General features: G+C 34.5%; 1 protein-coding gene across 6 annotated transcripts in view; it reads right to left on the reverse strand.

Annotated features, from left to right (window-relative positions):
- The window catches only part of GKAP1 (G kinase anchoring protein 1), an 81,031-nt gene that overhangs the window by 52,247 nt on the left and 6,794 nt on the right, over positions 1–21,990 (reverse strand). For all 6 annotated transcript variants that reach the window (XM_030832782.3, XM_030832781.3, XM_030832779.3 and 3 more), the window contains exons 3-7: positions 19,718–19,970; positions 17,016–17,159; positions 7,976–8,053; positions 5,120–5,243; positions 2,705–2,727 (exon numbers count right to left, since the gene is read on the reverse strand). In XM_030832782.3, the coding sequence (XP_030688642.1) occupies positions 2,705–2,727; positions 5,120–5,243; positions 7,976–8,053; positions 17,016–17,159; positions 19,718–19,927 (579 nt within the window). In that variant the 5' untranslated portion in view covers positions 19,928–19,970. The remainder of the gene's footprint in view (positions 1–2,704; positions 2,728–5,119; positions 5,244–7,975; positions 8,054–17,015; positions 17,160–19,717; positions 19,971–21,990) is intronic.

The raw sequence follows: 21,990 nt of genomic DNA on the forward strand, positions 1-21,990 counted from the left end.
GATAAAAGTGGGGCTAAAGAGAAAGGAGTAGCTACGTGATACTCTATCCAGAAGCACTGACATTTAAAAAGACAACAAGTTAAAATTAAAAACAAAAAAACTTTAAGGATCAAGTAATGTTCCTTAAAGGCATGATTAGTTGAGGTTTTTAAGAGCACCTATTCTATTATTCACTCTGCTTGTCTAGAATTCTCTTGGGATCTTCTTGACTATTGCAGCAAATAATGGGGAGGGTACTGATTTAACAGTGTAACATCTCCTGGACATCTAACAAAGACAATTTAATTGTTCCCACCTTCTACTCCTACAAATGTCATTTTTATTCCAATTGTTTTAGGGTGAGAGAGATTAAAAAGAACTGGAACTGAAAAGAAAACACTGAGATTAATAACATATAACCAAGATGGACGGAGAAAGAAAAGGGGGAATGATGAAATTAACCTGAGAACACGTTTAGCTAGCAGCTACAGAAATATACAGGCAGTTTAAGTACTCATCCTCACCAAGCAATAAAGTAAACATCTCTTCTTTTTTGAATTTTACCCAGTAAACTCCTGACTTAAAAGGGGATGGCTAAGATACCATGCATATTGCTCTCTACAGAGGTTAGGAATTTTACCCATGGGAAAAAATCTCTTGGCATAAGTGACATATTAAATATGGAAAGAATTAAGTCAATTATTGAGCATACAAGGTAACAAAACTTAGTACATTTTTAGGAGTAGAAAACATATCTCATTTTAGAGTTGAAATGAGAATTTTTTTCAGACTTATTTTTTTAACTCTCCAGAAAAAAGTTTTTCTAAATTCCTAGAACAATGGCATAACCATTGCACATTTAAATATCCAAGTCCCGAGAAAATAGGTAATAATTCTAACAGAAATACAACATAACTTTGGTATATTTTTAACAAGTGTCATAGGATAATGTGAATTACATATTCTTTTGACCAATTTCTTAAAACAGTTATGTAGGAAATAAATTATAATTAGAATGCATTTACAAATGTTTAAAATGTCTTAATCATCAGGATTACTCAAAGTGAATTTTATTACACATCAAATTATTTAATAATAGAAAACAGCTCTAAAACTATAATGGGAGACAAAACATATGCTATGTCACATACCTATGCTTGTTTAAATACGACTTGGGTTAAATATATTAAATAGATGAGATCCTGTCAGTCTGCATTTTTTTCTTTCAAATCAGTGAAGAAGAAAAAGCAAGCATGAATAGTTTATAAAAATTATTTTTCCCTCCACTACCAGTTGCTGGTAGTATCAAGAACAGTGTGTACCATTTGTATCTGCTTTCTCATTTGCGTAAAACTATCTTCCAAATAAATCAATGGGTAAAAAAAAATTGAAATCAGTCCAAAAGTACATGTTTTCCACTTTCAAACATAATACTGTCTATATTTGCAGTCATTTAAATTTTAATCTAAAAACAGTGACAGTGGTTTGTAAATAACTTTAAAAGAATTTCTATCATCTAACAACAAATCAATTTTGTGCTTGTGTGCACAGTTGAGGACTATATTATTAATGTAGTCAAAGAGTTATTTAGATGTGGTTTTTTTAGAGGTGGATTTCATTTCCCTGACCTGTCAAGAAAACACCTAAAACAACAGTAAAAAATGCTCAAAACCATGTATGCATTCTAAAGTGAAATCAAGGAACATCTGACCATTAAAAAAAATCAATTAATGGAATTACAAGAATAATATGTAACAGAAGAATAATAAAACTTTCAATTATTACCTAAAGAAGTCAAAAGAACTCTAACATTAGTAACTTCCTCAATATTAGAAGATATTTTATAGTAGTATCTTCCAATTCTAAAAGGTTTATAGAGGCTGTATTAGAGTCTTAAAAGAAAAAAAGTAACCAATAACACTAGGAAATTATGTGTAGGCTGCACTACCCTCTAATGGTGAATGGTAAGAGAAGTATATGATCAGGTTATCTTATCCACAGATATAAACTATAAAATCACAGCTTACCTCACAATTTCCATAATTCCAAAATATCTTGAGTCATGGTTTCAGGATGTTTTTTAGTAAAGATTGAAGTGTTACACCACTTTTCCCTAAAATTTTAAGCTTACATGTGGTAACCTTCGGACACACAACAATTAGGATGCTAAAGTCAAACGATATTATACTGCATGCAAATAGTATTTTTATTCTACTGTAACGTACTTTATATCCTTTTAATTGCCAGAGACAGGATTGAGTTCATTCATGACAAGCTAATGGGTTAAATAGCTATGTCTCAAAACAGACTTACTGCTAAACACTAAAGTATCATTCTTAAAACCATCAAGTGGGCTTCCCTGGTGGCACAGTGGTTAAGAATTCGCCTGCCAACGCAAGGAACACGGGTTCGAGCCCTGGTCTGGGAAGATCCCACATGCCGCGGAGCAACTAAGCCCGTGCGCCACAACTACTGAGCCTGCGCTCTAGAGCCCGCAAACCACAACTACTGAAGCCCGTGCGCCTACAGCCCGTGCTCTGCAACAAGATAAGCCACCACAGTGAGAAGCCCGCACACTGCAACGAAGAGTAGCCTCCGCTCACCGCAACTAGAGAAAGCCCGCGCGCAGCAGCGAAGACCCAATGCAGCCAAAAATAAATAAATTAAAAAAAAAAAAAAACCATCAAGTGTTTTCTAGAATAAAGATGGTTATAATATTACTTACCTCAGTCTTTTTACTAATGTGATCTGTAAATGAAAAAAAAATGGTGAGACTTTACTGAAGGACATAAACATATAAAATATTTCAGTATGTAAAAAATATTTAAACAAAGTTATTGAAAAGAATTTCAAAATTATAATAAGAGTTACAGAAGACATTTGGGGGTTGTCTGGGACTCACATCAGGATTTACTTTTCTAGGGATACGATGTTAAAATTTACCATATAATTACTAATTTGCTCAGCTTAAAAGACTTCTATCCCAGTAAATGCCACCCATACCAAGGTGTATTATTAAATTTTAAACATTTGAATCCCATATACTTTAGATTTGTGGTTTCACATAATTTTGGGGGGGGAGAACTTGCAGGGAGGTAAGTATGTCTAAAATCAATCACAAGGTACTGTTACTGTAAAAACTGTACAGATCACTGCCTTTGTGGAATAAAAGGTAGAATAGTAATTTGTGTCCTTCAAAACTGTTACCTAGTTTTTTTTTAATTTTAAAAATACATATCATAGTGATTTGATAATACTGTGAAAAAAATCCTAAAAATTAATGTATGTTTATAAATGAATACAAAAAAGATGGCATAACTATATCCAAATTAAACACATCATTGACTTAGTAACAACAGTATTTCTGGGAAGTGATTACAAGGAAGACATAGGGAATCCACACAGATATAAGGTTGAACTAAAGTACAAATAGGTAGCAAGTGTTCTTAAATTGGAGATGATCAGGATATCTAATATTTAACAATGCTTCTCGTGCACAGCAGAAATTTTCCATTCTCAAGGACTAAAAATAATTTAATAGCATAGCTTCTTATGAGAAATCTATTTGAGAATCTAAAAGCTGGTCCAGTTCTCTAAAGCATCTGTTGATCAGAATAGAGTCCATAAACCCAGTAAATGTCAAAATCACATGTTTCGTCAAACTACCAAATCCTGGTGGGTTATCCAGTCATTCTTCTAGCACGTTCTACTTAGTATACAATGTGATGCCCGAAACCCAGGGAAGTACTATGACTGTGTTAATCATGCTTTGAAATAGTTGTACAGCTTCCCTTTAACATTATCATACTAATGTTTTTCTCAATGCATCTAATAAATTTACATAGTACTTAAACATATGAAAAATAAAGAAGTTTTAAAAAGCATTCTTTTCATGTCTCTGCCTAGTGTTTAATGACATAATTCTTATATTAAAATCTTTCTTACTAAAGTTGGAAATTTAACATATATCTGTTCTTTTTAACCCCGAAACAAAGCAACTTAGAGAAGCAGACTATAGGGAAACGTTTCCTCATCCTTAAATGAAAATACGATCCTCTAAATTTATTCCTAACTTCACAGGTAGGCTTCTTTCTGAAAACAAAGTATTTTGGGGTTTTGTTTTTTTTTTAGATTATTGCTACGGTCTTATTAATCCTCATGGAACAAATGCCCAACATATTAAGCTTAAATTCATCAGTCAAACTGACTTCTTGGTCAATGAAGAAACAGGTGTTCATTTGGTCAGCAACTATTCCTTTTCCTTTTTGAATATAGTTCCTTGCACTATACAGTAGGACCTTGTTGTTTATCCGGTTAGCAACTATTCTGATTGGTATAAGCACAGCACTCTTCATTAAAATTTTCTGTGATGACAGTAATGTTCTATACCTGTGCTGTCTAACATTGAAGCTACTAGTTACATGTGGCTACTGAGCACCAAATGTGGCTAATGCAACTAAGGAATTTTAAATTTTAGTTCATTTTAATTAACTTATCTTTAAATTGCCACACATGAATAGTAGTTACCATATTATACAGCACAGACTTAGAGTTTTCACCATTTCCCAATTCAAAAATAATGTGCTTTGTGCTCTGTCTTCGAAAGTTCAGTGGATGGTATAATTTCCTTCTGTCTTCTTTGTTCAATAAAACCAATACAAATGATATTATAAAGAGATTTCTGGTAATAAGTCTCATTCTAAAAATTTACATTTTAATTTTCTAAGATATAGTTCCAGATAACTTGAAGAGGTTGACCAATAATGGATGAAATCTGAAAATACCATTCCTGGTCTAGTGTAAGCCAAATCAATTTATGTATAAGGACAATATGTTTCAAGATGACTCAAAAACTACAAATATCAATTTTTATTTTCAGTGAGTTTTAGAAAAGGAACAAATTCAGAATTACATAAAGACAAATTCTTATTGAAATTTTATGAGGTTTTAATGACTGATTTTAAATTACTTTAACCCCGAAATAGTTTATTTTCAAGCAGGTTTACATTTTTTACATTCTAAGTAACATATTAATAAAACAATCTTTACTTATTTTAAAAATTAGAGAGGTACTTAAAATGAAATTATACAAGGACTAAGAACAGCTTCTCTAGTGTAATAGATTTCATATGTATATTACCTTCAGATTGAAACTTTTTTAGTGATATTGGGAGAGGTTTGTCTTTTCCCTGATGAGTCTTTCTTTTGTCTTTTTTATTCATAACCCTTGACTGAGCTGATGCATTTTCAGCATTTTCATATTCCTAAAAAAAATTACCAACAATAATTAAGCTTGGTTTAACACTAGTAAAATCAACTAACCAATGGGCAATATGTTTCTTAAAGTTTTATTTTTTAAAGATAAGAGGCAAATAAGAAAATCAAAACATAGGCTAGCCAAACCATATAAAAAGACACCTGTTTATTTATACATTCAATCTCTTCCCTCTTAAACACTAAAATAAAAATAAAAAGGTATTCCTTGGTCTGTAACTCCTAGTTGCCACCCTCTTCTTCATTTCAGGACCAAACTTAACACAATAATCTACAGTCAATTTCCTTTCTTAACCACACTGAAATCTGGATTCTGCTAGTCTCTGACACTAAAATTAAAGTCAACCTTCTCTTCAATGCCAAACCCAAAGACATTGTTTTCAAGCATCTCTTGGTTTTCTCAATACACTTCTGACTATTCTTAAGTCTCCTTCACTGGTTTCTCTTTCCCCAACTATATTCTTAAAAATGCAGCCGCTGTTTACCATTATTCCATTCTTAACCCATTCTTCTCATGCTTTATACCTGTTGTTCCTCAAACTCAAAATTTAAAGTTCTACCTGATAACTTGTGTATGTACAGACAACTCAAACAGAATGTTCAATAAACATCTGCAAACTAAATATGTTCACCCTGCCTTCCCTGCTTGATCTTCTAGTAAGTACCTTGCTTAATGCCACCATCATCTACACAACTGTCTAGGTTAGAAACCTCAGTCATTCTTGCTTATTCTTCCTATACACTTCATATGCAAATTAGTCCCTAGGTCTTGTTGAGTTTATCTCCTAAAGATCTCTTAAATCTATTCTCATTTATTCATACCTTCTGTCACTTCCCCTATCTTCTCTAGCTTGACACTGCAACACTCTCTAATTTTAGCCCCTCCATTCATCTTCTACACTGTTATGGCATAAGTTTCTAAAATGAAAACCTGAAATCAATCTGAAAGTTAAAAATATTCAATAGCTCTCTGCCAACAAATGTATAAAACTCAACCTCCTTAGCCTGTACATGAGGTTCTTTATATTCTATTCTGGTAGCAGTATCTCCAGCAACTCTAGGTCCATAAATTATAGTTTTTCAAAACGCTACTCTTTCATGTGTACATGTCTTATGTACTTGTTACTCCTTCCCTGAGAATGCCTACTTTCTCTTGCCTACTGCTGAACTTCTAATACATTGAGTAAGACTCCACTTTAAAAACGCTTTCCTAAGATATCCTGTCATTTGTGACAACATGGATAGACCTTGAGTACATTATGCTAAGCGAGATAAGTTAGACGGAGGAAGACAAGTACAGTATGCTATAACTTATATGTGGAATCTTTAAAAAAAAAAAAAAAAAGTCAAACCTGTTAAAATAAAATGAGTAAAATGGTGGTTACCAGGGGATGGGGATGGGGATGGGGGTATGGTGTTTTAAGTATACAAACTTATAATGAGTAATAAATAAACCACAGAGATCCAATGTACAATATAATGAATATAGTCAATAATACTATACTACAATGCTGTAATATGATGAATATTGCTTCACTGGCAATCATATTACGATATATAAATGTATCAAAGTAACACACTGTACACCTTAAATTTACAAATGGTAACATTCAAATTTATCAAATAAAAAGAATCCTTTCCTAAAACCCACCCCCATCAAAAGCACAGAAAATTCTTCTATCTTCCTGAATTCCCACTGCACTGAAAACATAAAACCTCTCAATACACTACAATTATGGGTGTGTCTCCTTCCATTGAACTCAACAGCTTGGACCATGTCTTTATCTTTGTCTGTTTACACACGTAACAACAAGGATTACAGTTATTCTTGATAATTCTGGATAAAAGGAATAGGGACATGGAAAATGAAACTAACACATATAGTGTACCAAGTCCAGTCTAACAGCAATCTTCATCCTCTTCCCTTGAGCTATAAATAAATAGCAAACTCATCTACTGTAAATGTTAATTCCTCTCCTCCCTTCCTCTTGAGCGAAGAAGCTAGTGTACATAGTATAAAGGCCCTTAAGCATGACCAGAGGCCATTTATGATCAACCACTGAGTAATCACAAGTTGAATAAACTTTACAGACCAAAAAAAATTCCCAATATATATAAAGGACTAAAATGTTAAATAATATGGAGATGATATAAATGCTCAATTTAAACATAGAAAATGGAAACAAACACTACTTTTTGCGCAAATGTCCCTACAGTTACAAGCTGTAGAATGCATTTCAACACACAGCCCAATATCAAAGCTTAGTGATAAATGCTGAATTCACAAGGCCAAATTATCAGAAATGTCCTTCTATTTACTTCAGTTAATTAGCAGTGTATCTCTAGCAGAGGGTCTCTTAATGGATGCCCCTGTACTCACAGTTACTTAAATTTTTAAAATTTAACTATTTTCTAGGTTCATTTAAAATAAGTTAAAATAAATCATCTGCTATTAGCCTCATTTCCTCTCTCCCCTTCATCTTGGTTGGTGAAATTTCTTAACTGAACATTCCAAATCACCGGACAAAGCTTAGTGTTTGTGTTTCTGTTATCTCTAAGAACTTGAGGAGAAATCTCATGAAAACTTTATGTTAATTACTTTGTCACAAGGATAAATTTTTAGGACAAACTTTAAAGAACTTTTATACAAAATTCAGGAAGGGTGGTTCTAACTTTTGACCACTTAAACCTAAAACATCTAAATCCATAAATGTGTAAATACCTTTTTGTGTTCTTCATATTCTAATTTACTTAGCAACAATGCCTTCTCAAGATCTGCTTCAAACATTTCAGATGTCAGCTAAAAATAAAAAGAAAGTTTAACGATAAACAGATAATAGCATTATACAACACGACAATATATACAGGATAAGAAAACAAATACTTCAATAAACAGTCTGGGTTCTCCAAAGTTATCTACCCATGCCAAAGTAGAGAACTCTGTGTTTTATAGAAGATACCAAAGCAAAAACTTACTATTTTGATATTTTTACTTTCTCATTGTCAATTATCTGTTGTATAATACATAATCTTTTTACTGTAACAAAACAAAATCTCACAAAGGAATTGACACTGTAATAGAGGTTAAAGATGGTATCTAGTTTTGGACACAGAAAATATAACAGTGATTATTACTCAAAAATATAAGAATATTGAGAACTCAGTAAGCATTATAAAACATACCATTTACTTAATACAGACTAATTCACAGGTATAGAACCTTTAAATAAGGGACCAATTGTCCTGGTATATGCCTGATGTTACAGAAAAATTGTAGTGCATCTTTTTACTGCTATCTTTTTATTCCTTTTGTATGACTTTCCTACCTTTAAACTCCTCTAACACTATAATAAAATGATTCTTTGTGATCTGTATCTTTTGGTTCCTCTTTCTCACCACTCAATCTCACCTTAACTTGTCATAATCTAGCTTCTGCCACCCTCCAATCAAATTACTCTCTAAGAATTACTTTTCCTAATTGCCAAACAGAATTGGTACAGTGGTTGGATGGGGCTTTGGGTTGTCTACCTTGGGGGATAAGGTATATCTGCAGCTGAATAGGATAGCTGCCACATGTAAACATCCTGGATTTGTTTACATGTATGTGTTGACCTATGCATACTGTATAATAAAAGCATAAATTTAGTAGGCATCGCTTGTTTTTGTCTGTCCATAATCCCTTCCTTTATTTCTTTGAATAACTACAATTCAATCCAGTGTCCTAGGATTCTAGCAAGACAGCCAATCACCTAATTTTATATACCACCCACTACCACACCCACACAAATATGTATATGGTATCACCAACAACAGGATGGGAGCAAAGGACCTAACTCTTTTTTGTTCTCCTAGGAACTAAAATTTGAGAACACAAAGTAAGTGGGGTTCAATCAGCTGATGATAGCCTCTAAAAGTGAGTGTACTAGTTCATGCCTCTGAGCACCCCAGAATTCCTTTATTTCCATCTTTCCCAAGGTCTCATTGTTTAGTTTTTAATTCAAATCTGTGAATCACTCAGTATCCTTTTGTCAAATTATTTTTTGCCAAAGTTATTCAGAATTGTTTCTGTTGTTTAACAATTTAAAAAAAAAAAACTAAACTAAAACAGAAACCGATTCCAAAAAGAAGTCATCTGTTTCAAAAGGACACCTTAAAAAGTAGAAAAATGTTAACACTGGACACCATGAACTAATAAATCTTTTACTTCTAGTCAAAGCATTTCATCCAATCCTATACTAAGACAACAAAAAGAGGGGGGAAAAATAGGTTCATCACAGAAAAAAATTAATCTAACTCAGAGAAAAATAGTTAGAATTAAAATGGTAAATAAGGGCATATAGCACTCGAAATTCTGGTTAAGCCCCAAGTAAACTGTACATACTTTTTCTATGGAGTAACTGAAAAGAACTGAAGAATTAATTCAATCCAAATTAGTAACAATCAGGAAAAAGTAACCTTTTTTAAAAGGTTAACCTTTTAAATACTTTATTATATAAATGTATATTAAAAAACAATATACAGTTAAAAGGTAAAAAGGAAGTGGATTCATGTTAGTGTTACACAAAAAAGGAAGTTTACATCAATTTCTCCACCAAAACTCAAAGCAATCTGAGTACAAAATACTTCAATATAATTAGAGCATAGCAGTCATTCCAACATAGAAAAAGTGACAAAACTACTTAAGTTTATTCTGAGAAAAGCTGGTTAAATTTACCACTAAGCTATTAATCCATATTAATGACATTTAACATTTACAGAAAACACATTTAAGATTATTTCCAATATGTCACATATTCTGACTGATATTCCAAAAATAAATTAGTGGGCAGAAGAGGAGACAAAGTCGGGAGTCTTGCAAGATGCGATTATTTTTTTTTTCAAACTATCTCAAGTAACTTAAATATTAAGACAGCTGATTCTAAGAAAATGATAAAAACTGAATGAAATGGACCTTTTAAAAGTTAAAAATACGCCTCTCCCAAGCATTTGATTCTAAATACAGCAGTTTAAAGCTTACATTTACCTTTTAATTATTAACAAAAACTAATATACAAGGAAATACAATTAGGCAAAAATGATTTAAATTTCAGTTTAACTCTTTGAAAACTAGGAAAAACTTCCCAAATGTCACCATATGACCGTTTAGCCTATAAGGATTCACAGAGAACCCTCTATGTACTTTGCCTCTAGTCCTTTAAAGTAGCAGCAAAAATTTGGCTTTTGCCCTCAAAGAATTTCTACTCCAGTTGGGAATAAAAAACTAACACACATGACATACAGAAAATAGAGTAAGATATTAAAAGTGCTACAAAAGTTGACAGAAAATAGGTAAACAAGAAATAGAATTCAAAGAAGCATACAGAAAAGAAACTAAGTTGGTCCTTAAAGGAGAGATATAATTTGGATAGGTAGCAAAATGAATGGAAGAATTTTAGGAGGAAAGAGTCACGTGAACAAAAAGTGTGATATTAAGAATATATATATTATGGGATACATGATAAAAGATAAATTCTATGCAATACAAGAGAGATGTGGAAAAAACCCAGGCTTTGGAAGATCACACAGGTGGATAATTTAAATTTCTATTCCACCCATTCTAGCTGTGATCTGGGGCAAGTTATGTAACTTCTGTGAATCTCAGTTTCTTCATAAATAAAAAGGAAATAGAAATATCAACCTTGCAGTGTAGTTTTGAAAATTTTAAGCTATAATATATGTCAAGTACCTAGCACAGTGCCTACCTGGCACAAGAGTTACACACAATAAATTAGAATTCCCCTTCTCTATGCTGGAGAATAGTAGAAAATAAGATTGCTTAGGTAGGGTAAAATTAGGTTCCAGACACTCCCTAAAAATTATGGATTCAGGATAGATGAAAGAGGAAAACTGATAAGAGTAATTTTAAAGAAATAAACTGTCATATTAGAAGAATGAGAACTTAGAATCAATGGGTCTGGCTAAACCACTGTAGCCTCAGCATACAGGAACCTGGACCTGAACATAGCAATGCAGGAAACAAAGAAGGCTATTTCTCACCAAAGAATGACCAAGTTTCAGAACACTGATTAAATATGAAGAATGAATCAAAGATAAGATTTTTTACTCCAGATAACAGGGAGAAAGGTAACACAAGACCACAATACCAGGAAAGAGAAAGAAAACATGATTCCAAATTCCCTAAACATGCCTTAATTAGAGAATTAGTTAATCATAAGACTGCTGTCAATGTAATTAATCAGTACATGTAGAGGTAGAACTGGGAAGGAAAAAAAAAAGAGTCTGGGCCTGAAGGACAGGCACTGGACATGAAAATGCAACATAACCATGATTTTTAAAAAGTATCTTATATGTTAAGTTTGCAAATTGAGAATTCCTCATCATTTTCTTTGTACTTATGGGAGGAGGAGGAAAGGAGGAAAAAGAGGAAATAGTAGGCACTAAAATGCCTACAGGATTGGAGAAGATACTTACATGTGCCCAAGATGGAGTACTTCAGATCCCCTTCCTCCTGGCTTCCTTCATTGCCTCCTATCCCCATCTAGTAGTAAAACATTTTTTTTCTATTTAAATAAATAAACCTATAGCTCAAGGGTTTATGATCAGTTAAAGAGTATGAAGAACCAACAAAAAATGAGAAGGACAGTAAATATTTTGTAACTAGATTTTTAAAAATTTGTAAATTAAAGTACCATAAAAATTTTACCCACTTTAAATCCAAGCAAAACAAATCCCAAATGAAGAATTAATCTTCATTTCTCAGGGGAACAGGGTTATTGTAAAACAACACACAGCAACATTCTGAGGACATCTTACACTTGCAGCCAAGTGCTTAGCCACAGTAGCAGTAGCGCCTTCTGGTCCTCTAACTCAGTGATTTTCAAAGTGTGGAACATATACCTTCACTAATTTGGAAAGCAGAATCATTTCCCAGAAAATCTTCCAGTAGTCTTATTGAACATTACGATTTTTTTTTTTTTTTTTTTTTTTTTTGCGGTACGCAGGCCTCTCACTGTTGTGGCCTCTCCCATTGCGGAGCACAGGCTCCGGACACGCAAGCTCAGCGGCCATGGCTCACGGGCCCAGCCACTCTGCGGCATGTGGGATCTTCCCGGACCGGGGCACGAACCCATGTCCCCTGCATCAGCAGGCGGACTCTCAACCACTGCGCCACCAGGGAAGCCTGAACATTATGATTTTAAAGGTTGTAAATATTCTACAAAAACTGTATCTACGTGTTCATACTAATGATCAGGTTTTGTTCATCTCAATTAATGCATCTTCATATCTTTTGAGTGCTGTTTACATTTTTTAAGTTGTATGCTTTAATTATATCTCAAAGTAATAAAAATGGTTCAATGATTCACTGAAGGATTAAAAGTAGTAATGAAAATAGTAAATAATGCAACTTATAAAAACACATAAATTTTAAAATGAAGAAGACTCTAATACAGTGAATACAGAATATAAATCTGCATGTGTCAGCACAAGAGTGATTGTCACATAAGCAAATGAAAATTATAAATAGAAAATTAACATAGTGAATATTTGAAATTTCAATTTATTGAGTCATCAATCTATTTGTTCCTAGCTTCCTGCTATGAAACATGGTCAGACCAGTGGCCTAAAGACATTATAGTTTTTGTTTCACTTCCAAAGCACAATGACCTGTATGAGTCTTTCCAGAACAGAACAAGTACCAAGTAATGCTTTCCAGAACAAAAGTGATGAATTTTGTTGCTAAAGAAAAAGCCAAAAAAACAAAGAGCACTGCTTATAGTAAAACCAGGTGCAAGTCAAACTATCAACAATAGACTTATTATACCAGCCACAAGGTTAATGAGAAATATCACACTCACAAACAAAAAACAGAACAAACTATTGGCAAAATGCCTTTATCAGATAGATGTACTAGAGGCTACAGTGTGAAAAAACAATTAACTATGCACATGCTAGCAGATATTCAACTTCAGAGTTGGACAAAACCAGTGATATGTGGAGTCTGAATCAATACAACAGGAGTAAGAAATACACAATAAAATTTGATCTATTTATCACTGAATATCCACGAGAAGAGACTTTTCTATTCATTCATTATGTTTGAGCCATGATGTAAAATTTTAAAAAGGTAATACTGGAATCAGTATTATCAATGCACTACCACAAATATAAGAGGTTATACCTGAACAACATCTACACTGAGATTTATTCCCAGGCAACAAGTAATGGTGAACAATATGTCTCTTGATCTTGATTCAATATTTTAAAAAAATGTTAAAAATTCTGAAAACAATCAAAGTCATAGCCTATTCTACTTTTTTTTAAACACCTTTACTGAGATATAATTCACATATTTTATGTATCACATAAAATCTACCCACTTCAAGTGTGAAACGTATACCTCCTTTGATGTATACATCTCTGCAAAGAAATTCTGTATTCTGCTCATCTCCCTTTCAATTTCTCTTACCCAATTTTTCATCTTAGTCTATTATTTCACCTTTTTATATAACATTACCGACACCTTGACTTTTACAAAATGTTCTAGCTCCTTAGTTTTTATTAAATCAAAAAATAGGTGCTGTCTAAAATCAATTTCTCTGTTCCCCGTAGCAAATCTTTTTCAAAGTACACTTTCACTTTGGACATTAAGTACAATGTTCTTCTCCTTTTATGTGGCAGAAACTTTTCTTCAGCTGGCATGAGATCAACTAAGATCCAGTGTTTGCTTCTAAGTAAGTGGAGTGGATGTTTCTTTACTGTCTATCTTGTTGCTGTTTAATGCCAGCTCTCAGATTTTATGCTGAGGCTTAGCCAATGTAAATTTACATTATCACTTTGATAATTTAGGAGTAGTAAACTCTGTCTTAGCATTTCTCTTTTGTGTTTACAATAAGCAGCCACATGACAGATACGATTTCTATATCCAGCTTTTTGACTGGCTCAGCCCTCAACACGTGGAGTTTCTCATAGTGTTGTTTCCCTGTGTGAGGGAGAACACCCACCACAACTGTATACCTTCTGCCTAGTACAGTCACTGTCTGGTCCCTACTTTTAAAATCTATTATTCCACACAGTAAAATAGATTCCAGATGGTATACTGTCCATCAGTCCCAAAGCTTGCCCTTATCTCTTCTTCACTTGTCACTGTAATTATCCCAAGAACTACTTTACTTCTCATGACCTTGATTATTTTCCTACAAGTGAGACTTCCAAATAAGGTACCAGGTTTTCCTAAGTGACCCATCAATAGTATATCCAGCAGAAATTCCTCTAAGTTCCTCAGCCTTGGATGATATTTTTATATAGGGTTGGGGCCAAGTTGACTATTTCCTTCTCATAATTACCTGGTCATTTTGGCAGCAATCAATGGCAGCAGGAAGAAGGGCAATCAAATATCTGTGCTTAAGTTCCCCTATTACGTGGCATTTATTTTGGTGCAAAATTGAGTAGTTTTCCTTTATTAATTTTCCAGTGCCTCTTGGGCCACTGGGAGAAATTCTCTCTGGTGAAGACACTAGCAAATTCTATTACTGTCTAAACAAGTAGATCATTACGTTAATAATACTTGTAAACCAGAAAAAAAATTGTTATAATGAATGCTGTAGAAGGAAAAAAGAATCAAATAACCCCTCTAGAATAATACAAGATGATTTATCCAGTTAACCAATGCTCGGAAATATCATTTTTGCACAGCCCTAGTGTAATAACTGATGCTCGTAAAGATGAACCCGAGGCACTACAAAATTCTATAGAAAATGTTATAATTAACATAGTTTATGTTAAGAGCAGAGTTTAGTATAGTCTACTTATTTATTGGCTGCGTTGGGTCTCTGTTGCTGCACACAGACTTTCTCTAGTTGTGGCGAGCAGGGGCTACTCTTCATTGCAGTGTGCGGGCTTCTCATTGCGGTGGCTCCTCTTGTTGTGGAGCACAGGCTCTAGGCATGTGGGCTTCAGTAGTTGTGGCACGCAGCCTCAGTAGTTGTGGCTCGTGGGCTCTAGAGCACAGGCTCAGTAGTTGTGGCACACGGGCTTAGTTGCTCCACAGCATGTGGGATCTTCCTGGACCAGGGATCGAACCCGTGTCCCCTGAATTGGCAGGCAGTCTTAATCACTGCACCACCAGGGAAGTCCCTAGTCTAATTCTTTTAAAACTGGTAACCCAAGCATGATAGGTATAGCCACTCCATTAAGCCAAACATCTGCTAAAACAATACCTATTCCCAACAGATCAAATGGCAGTTTAACAGATAAGAAAATAACTATTCATTTCCCATACATACAGCACCTCCTAGAGTACACTCCACGCTTAGTGTGTTATTTCCCTGGATACCACACACACAAAAAGAAATTGATTGGTTTTATTAAATTATCTCTTTGATTTGGTTATTAATGACATTTATTTAATAGAGGCATAAAAGAACAAAACATCGTGTAACTAGGCTAAAAAAAACAAACGTCATAAACTATTTTACAACAAGGTTGAAAAGGAAAAGTTTCCCCTCAAAGTCTTTCTTTAAGTAAAACTGTCACTGAGTATTTTTTTTTAACATCTTTATTGGAGTATAATTGCTTTACAATGGTGTGTTAGTTTCTGCTTTATAACAAAGTGAATCAGCTATACATATACATATATCCCCATATGTCCTTCCTCTTGCGTCTCCCTCCCACCTTCCCTATCCCACCCCTCTAGGTGGACACAAAGCATCGAGCTGATCTCTCTGTGCTATGCACTGCTTCCCACTAGCTATCTATTTTACATTTGGTAGTGTATATCTGTCCATGCCACTCTCTCACTTAGTCCCAGCTTACCCTTCCCCCTCCCCATATCCTCAAGTACATTCTCTACGTCTGTGTCTTTATTCCTGTCCTGCCTCTAGGTTCTTCAGAACCATTTTTGTTTTTTGATTCCATATATATGTGTGAGCATACGGTATTTGTTTTTCTCTTTCTGACTTACTTCACTCTGTGTGAGCCTCTAGGTCCATTCACCTCACTACAAATAACTCAAGTTTTTTATGGCTGAGTAATATTCCATTGTATATATGTGCCACATCTTTGTCCATTCATCGGTTGATGGACACTTAGGTTGCTTCCATGTCCTGGCTATTGTAAATAGAGCTGCAATGAACATTGTGGTACATGACTCCTTTTGAATTATGGTTTTCTCAGGGTATATGCCCAGCAGTGGGATTGCTGGGTCGTATGGTAGTTCTATTTTTAGTTTTTAAGGAACCTCCATACTGTTCTCCATAGTGGCTGTATCAATTTACATTCCCACCAACAGTGCAAGAGGGTCCCCTTTTCTCTACACCCTCTCCAGCATTTATTGTTTGTAGATATTTTGACTGGTGTGAGGTGATACCTCATTGTAGTTTTGATTTGCACTTCTCTAATGATTTCACTGAGTATTTTTAATAAGAGACCTCTGGTCTTACAAATGTGATTTTTTTACTTGAAATAATTTAATCCTGTTTTTCTCCCTTCCCTATCTCTCCCTCATTTGTAAAAAGGCAGATGAATTTAAAACTCAGAAAATAACTGCTTGAAATTGCCAAAACTAACAAATATAATATGTGTCAATCTGCTTTCCTAGTAGATAAAAACCAGAACCTCTTATAAAAAGTAGCAAACACATGGGAGTTAATCCAATATAAAATGCTCCTCAGAACAGTGGTGTCATGGTCAGATGCACTGCTATCTTAAAAATGCAAAAATGCACTGAAAACCAAAGCAAAACAATTTGATTTACTTAGTTGTACCTGCTCATCTCTTTGTCTCCACTCTTGCCAATTTTCTTCCCGTGAATCCTTCTGTACTGGGTTTGGTAATGATAGCTCATGCTGAGCATTACAAATGCCATGGGAGGATTTCTGGGGAATTTTCTTAAAAGCAAGATTCCTGAGCTACGAAACAAACAAAAAATTAAATTCAGTTTACCAATCCTGAGATACAAATGATTATTTTGGAAGTTAAGAAATCAATATTTTTATACTTCTAAATACTCATTATGCTAACTCACAAAGTCACTATTTGAATTTTTTGTAGTCTTTGTAGAATGCTAATTTCACCAGCATTTGAGATAATTTTGGTGGATTTCTCGATGAAATGATTAATAAGTGAGAATGGATTATACTCTACTATACCACCATTTTAATGAGTCTGCTTTACTAAAGGGAAGTTTATAGGAGTAGAGAACAGGATAACAAGTATGCTTTTAAAATGCAAAACAATAGCGTTCAATAAGATTAAAGTTTAATAGCTTATAAATTTAAAAGTTTAAATAGTGAGAGAAGATAGCTTAAGGAACTCTAACAACTATTTTGCTAGTCCTGAAAAATACAGGGCCTAGTCCACAAAGTAACATAATGAACTAAAACTGTACTGGCCAAGCCACTCCCAACAATAAGAAAAATCTTAGTCACAGAGGTTGAAACAGGGAGAAAAATACTGAGAGGTTACTATGGATTAAAATGTATTCTCTCAAAACATATGTTGTAGGCCTAACCCTTGCTCTCTGTGAATGTGACCTTATTTGGAAATAGGATCTTTGCAAATATAATCAAGTTAAGATTAAGGTTATACTGAATTAGGGTGGGCCCTAATCCAATGAAGGGTATAGACAAAGATACACAAAGAGAACACCATGTAACAGAAGAGGCAGACTGGAAAGATGCAGCCACTAGCCAAGGAACATCAAGGACTGACAGCTACCATAAGAAACTAGGATGAGGCAAGGAGGGAGTCTACTCAGTCTCAGAGAGCGCCTGGCCCCGCTGACACCATGGTTAGAACTTCCAGCCTCTAGAACTGTTAAGAGAATAAATCTCTGTTGTTTTAAGCCACCTGGTTTGTGGTACTTTGTTACAGCAGCCCTAGGAAACCAATGAAGAGGCTTTAAATCAAGGATCAACAATTTAACTGATAATCAATAGACTGTTCTGCAAGAGTGATGAGATACAAACATCACTTTAAGCAGCTGTTTTCTGCTGTGGAAAAGACAGAGTAGAGGGGATGCTGCTAGAGACAAAGCCATGGCAGGTACACTACTGATTTATTACAGAAAGTAGACTGACAGAACTATAGCTGTGGAAGTGGGAAGGGAGGATCCTCAGGCTCATTCTCAGTAATGTAATGTAAACTCCACTATTACCTTATTTTTTGTTCCCCACATCTAATACCAAAAAGAAAATGGGGGCTTCCCTGGTGGTGCAGTGGTTGAGAGTAGGCCTGCCGATGCAGGGGACTCAGGTTCGTGCCCCGGTCTGGGAAGATCCCACATGCCGCGGAGCGGCTGGGCCCGTGAGCCATGGCCGCTGAGCCTGCGCGTCCAGAGCCTGTGCTCCGCAACGGGAGAGGCCACAACAGTGGGAGGCCCGCGTACCGCAAAAAAAAAAGAAAAAAAAAGAAAATGGTGGGCAATCAAAAGTTCTGTAAGACTGGACTTCTGAAAGGTTGTATGGTGAGAAAAATGTCTTTTAAAGTGACTCTCTGTGTGGCAGCATTTTAAAGAGATACTTAGAAAGCAATGGTGATGGAAATAAATTGAAAAGGCTTTTTCTAAGTCTTGGGATATTATAAAATGAATATAGGGGGAAAAAAACACTTTTACTACTTCTCTCATTAAGTGATATTGAGAAAAGTCCTTAATATCTAACTGCTTCTTCTGTTAAAACACAGACAGACACAGACTAGAGGTGTTTTTCAATGTTTCTTTTAAAAATAAATGGGCGCATTAAATGTTGGTCACGTAACTCATGCTAGGCATGTCTAGGGGAGAAGGGCCTGTTTACTACCCTTAAGAAACAGATGACCATCAAATGCATAAATGTTCAAGGTTAGTCATAGGCTTATTGTCTAGTCATAGGATTACTGTCTATAACAGTAAAAAAAAAAAAAAAAAGGAAACAACCTAAATGTTTATCACAACAATCTGATTAAGTAAACTATGACAAAGCCACATAATTTTAAATAATGTGGATAAAATAATGTAGATCTTTATTTACTCATGGAAACCTGCTCATGCTAATTTTTAAAAAGCCAGATATGAAAGTCTATTATATAGTCTCATTTTCATTTAAGTAAAATATGAATGTATATATGAATGTATCTATATATTCAAGTAAACTTATATATGTATACAGAAAACACATACCAAAATATTAATTTCTTATATCTCTAGTTATATTTACAAATGACCTTTGTTTCCTTTTAAGACTTTGTTTTTCAGAAACGTTTTGGAATGAGCACATAAGCTTCCGTAGACAAAAAAAAAAGGCAATTTAAAATATGTTCATTACATCTGACTTCAAATACACACAAATTTATATCCATTCATTCAAGTCATATTTACCAAGTACCTATGGACCAGGAACTGTGGATACATAGGTCAACAAGATAGTATCTACGCTCATGATGCATACAACCTACTGGGAAAGCAGACATGAATAATTATAATTGCTACCTCATTTGCTTCACTCTGTTGCTGTTCCTTCTTTTTTCTTCTTTTCTCTCTTTTCTTCTCATTTGTAGTTGATTTATTTGTTTGAGACTTTCCAGTATTCCGACCTTTGCCTTTTCCAGGCTCAGAATCAGAACCACTGCCACTATCCACTTGCAACAAGGCAAAACGAGAAGCAGTAGTGGGAACAGAACTAAGTACTGCTGAGGCCATTGTAAGGATTTTTCTTTTAAAATACTTCTGTCAAGAATAATTCCTGTGGGAAGGGAGAAAGGAGGAAGATGAATAAACACAGTAGAATTTGTTTCAGATTTTAGAACAAATATATATATATACACACACACACACATACACTTCTCCTGACACTGAATTTAGTTAACAGTTGGATTCGTACACACAGTTCTACTGGTAGAAACATACTTTTTAAACTTAAGTAAACAACGTACGATTGTATAATATAAAAAAGAAAAATGATATACTGAGATTTCACAATTATTGCAAGAATACCACCAATACAATGTATTGATTTTCCATATACAGTTTCCAAAAATTAATGATTTTCCTCTTTCTCTTTTTTTTTTTTTTTTGCAGTACGTGGGCCTCTCACTGTTGTGGCCTCTCCCGTTGAGGAGCACAGGCTCCGGACGCGCAGGCTCAGCGGCCATGGCTCACGGGTCCAGCCGCTCCGCGGTATGTGGGATCTTCCTGGACCGGGGTACGAACCCGTGCCCCCTGCATCGGCAGGTGGACTCTCAACCACTGCGCCACCAGGGAAGCCCTTTCCTCTTTCTTTTAAATACACTGCTGTATATTTACATAATTATGGAGAATATCCTAATATATACATATATATGAAGAATATCCTAAATCTGATTAATATATACGTATTTATGGAGAACATCCTAAATCAATATGGTTTACAATGGAAGAGTAAGAATATCATTTTTCACTGCACACAGAGACCATTGGTCCAACTACATACTTATCCCCAACTTCCAAGACAGGAAAAAAGGAGTAGGAAACAAAGAACATTCTTACCGTGTACAAATTCTGCTTGAGTTTGATTCTAGAGAAGTGACAGCAAAATAGAGAACTTAAATTCTCTCAACCAAAGGAAACTTTTCAAAATCACCTTCCACCATTATCTTTTAGTTCACTAGTCTCAGTGCCCCCTACCTCTCTTAGCTTTTTTTTCTTTTATTGAAGTATAGTTAATTTACAATGTTGTGTTAGTTTCAAGTGTACAGCAAAGTGATTCAGTTATTTATATATATATATATACATATATATTCTTTTTCAGATTCTTTTCCATCATAGGTTATTACAAGACAGTGATTATAGTTCCCTCTGCTATACAGCAGGTGCTTGTTGTTTACCTATTTTATATATAGTAGTGTGTATATGTTAATCCCAAACTCCTAATTTATCTCCCCCCACTATCCCCCCTTGGTAAGTGTAAGTTTGTTTTCTATGTCTGTGAATCTATTTGTTTTGTAAATAAGTTTATTTGTATCATTTTTTTAGATTCCACATATGTGATATCATATGATACTTGAGTTTCTCTGATTTACTTCACTTAATATGATCATATGTAGGTCCATCCATGTTGCTGCAAATGGCATTATTTCATTCTTTTTATGGCTGAGTAATATTCCATTGTATGTATATACATCTTCTTTAACCATTCATCTGTCGATATTTAGGTTGCTTCCATGTTTTGGTTATTGTAAATAGCGCTGATACGAACATTGGGTTGCATGTATCTTTTTGAATTAGAGTTTTCTCCAGATATACGCCTAGGAGTGGGATTGCTGAATCATATGGCAACTCTATTTTTAGTTTTTTCAGGAGCCTCCATACTGTTCTCCATAGCGGCTGCCCCAATTTACATTCCCACCAACAGTGCAGGAGGGTTCCCTTTTCTCCACAGCCTCCCCAGCATTTATCATTTGTACTTTTTAATGATGGCCATTCTGACTGGTGTGAGGTGATACCTCACTGCAGTTTAGATTTGCATTTCCCTAATAGTTAGCAATACTGAGCATCTTTCTGAGCCTGTTGGCCATCTGTATGTCTTCTTTGAAGAAATGTCTATTTAGGCCTTCTGCCTATTTTTTGATTGGGTTTTTTTATGTTAAGCTATATGAGCTGTTTGTATATTTTGGAAATTAATCCCTTGTTGGTACCTTTCAGCTTTTTAAGAGCCTTTTAAACTTAAGACAGGATTGCAAAGGTCCTCTAGTAAAATATATGTACATAAAAAACTGAATCACTTT

This window comes from Globicephala melas, chromosome 6 (genome assembly GCF_963455315.2).
Source record: "Globicephala melas chromosome 6, mGloMel1.2, whole genome shotgun sequence".
Classification (NCBI taxonomy): Eukaryota; Metazoa; Chordata; class Mammalia; order Artiodactyla; family Delphinidae; genus Globicephala; species Globicephala melas.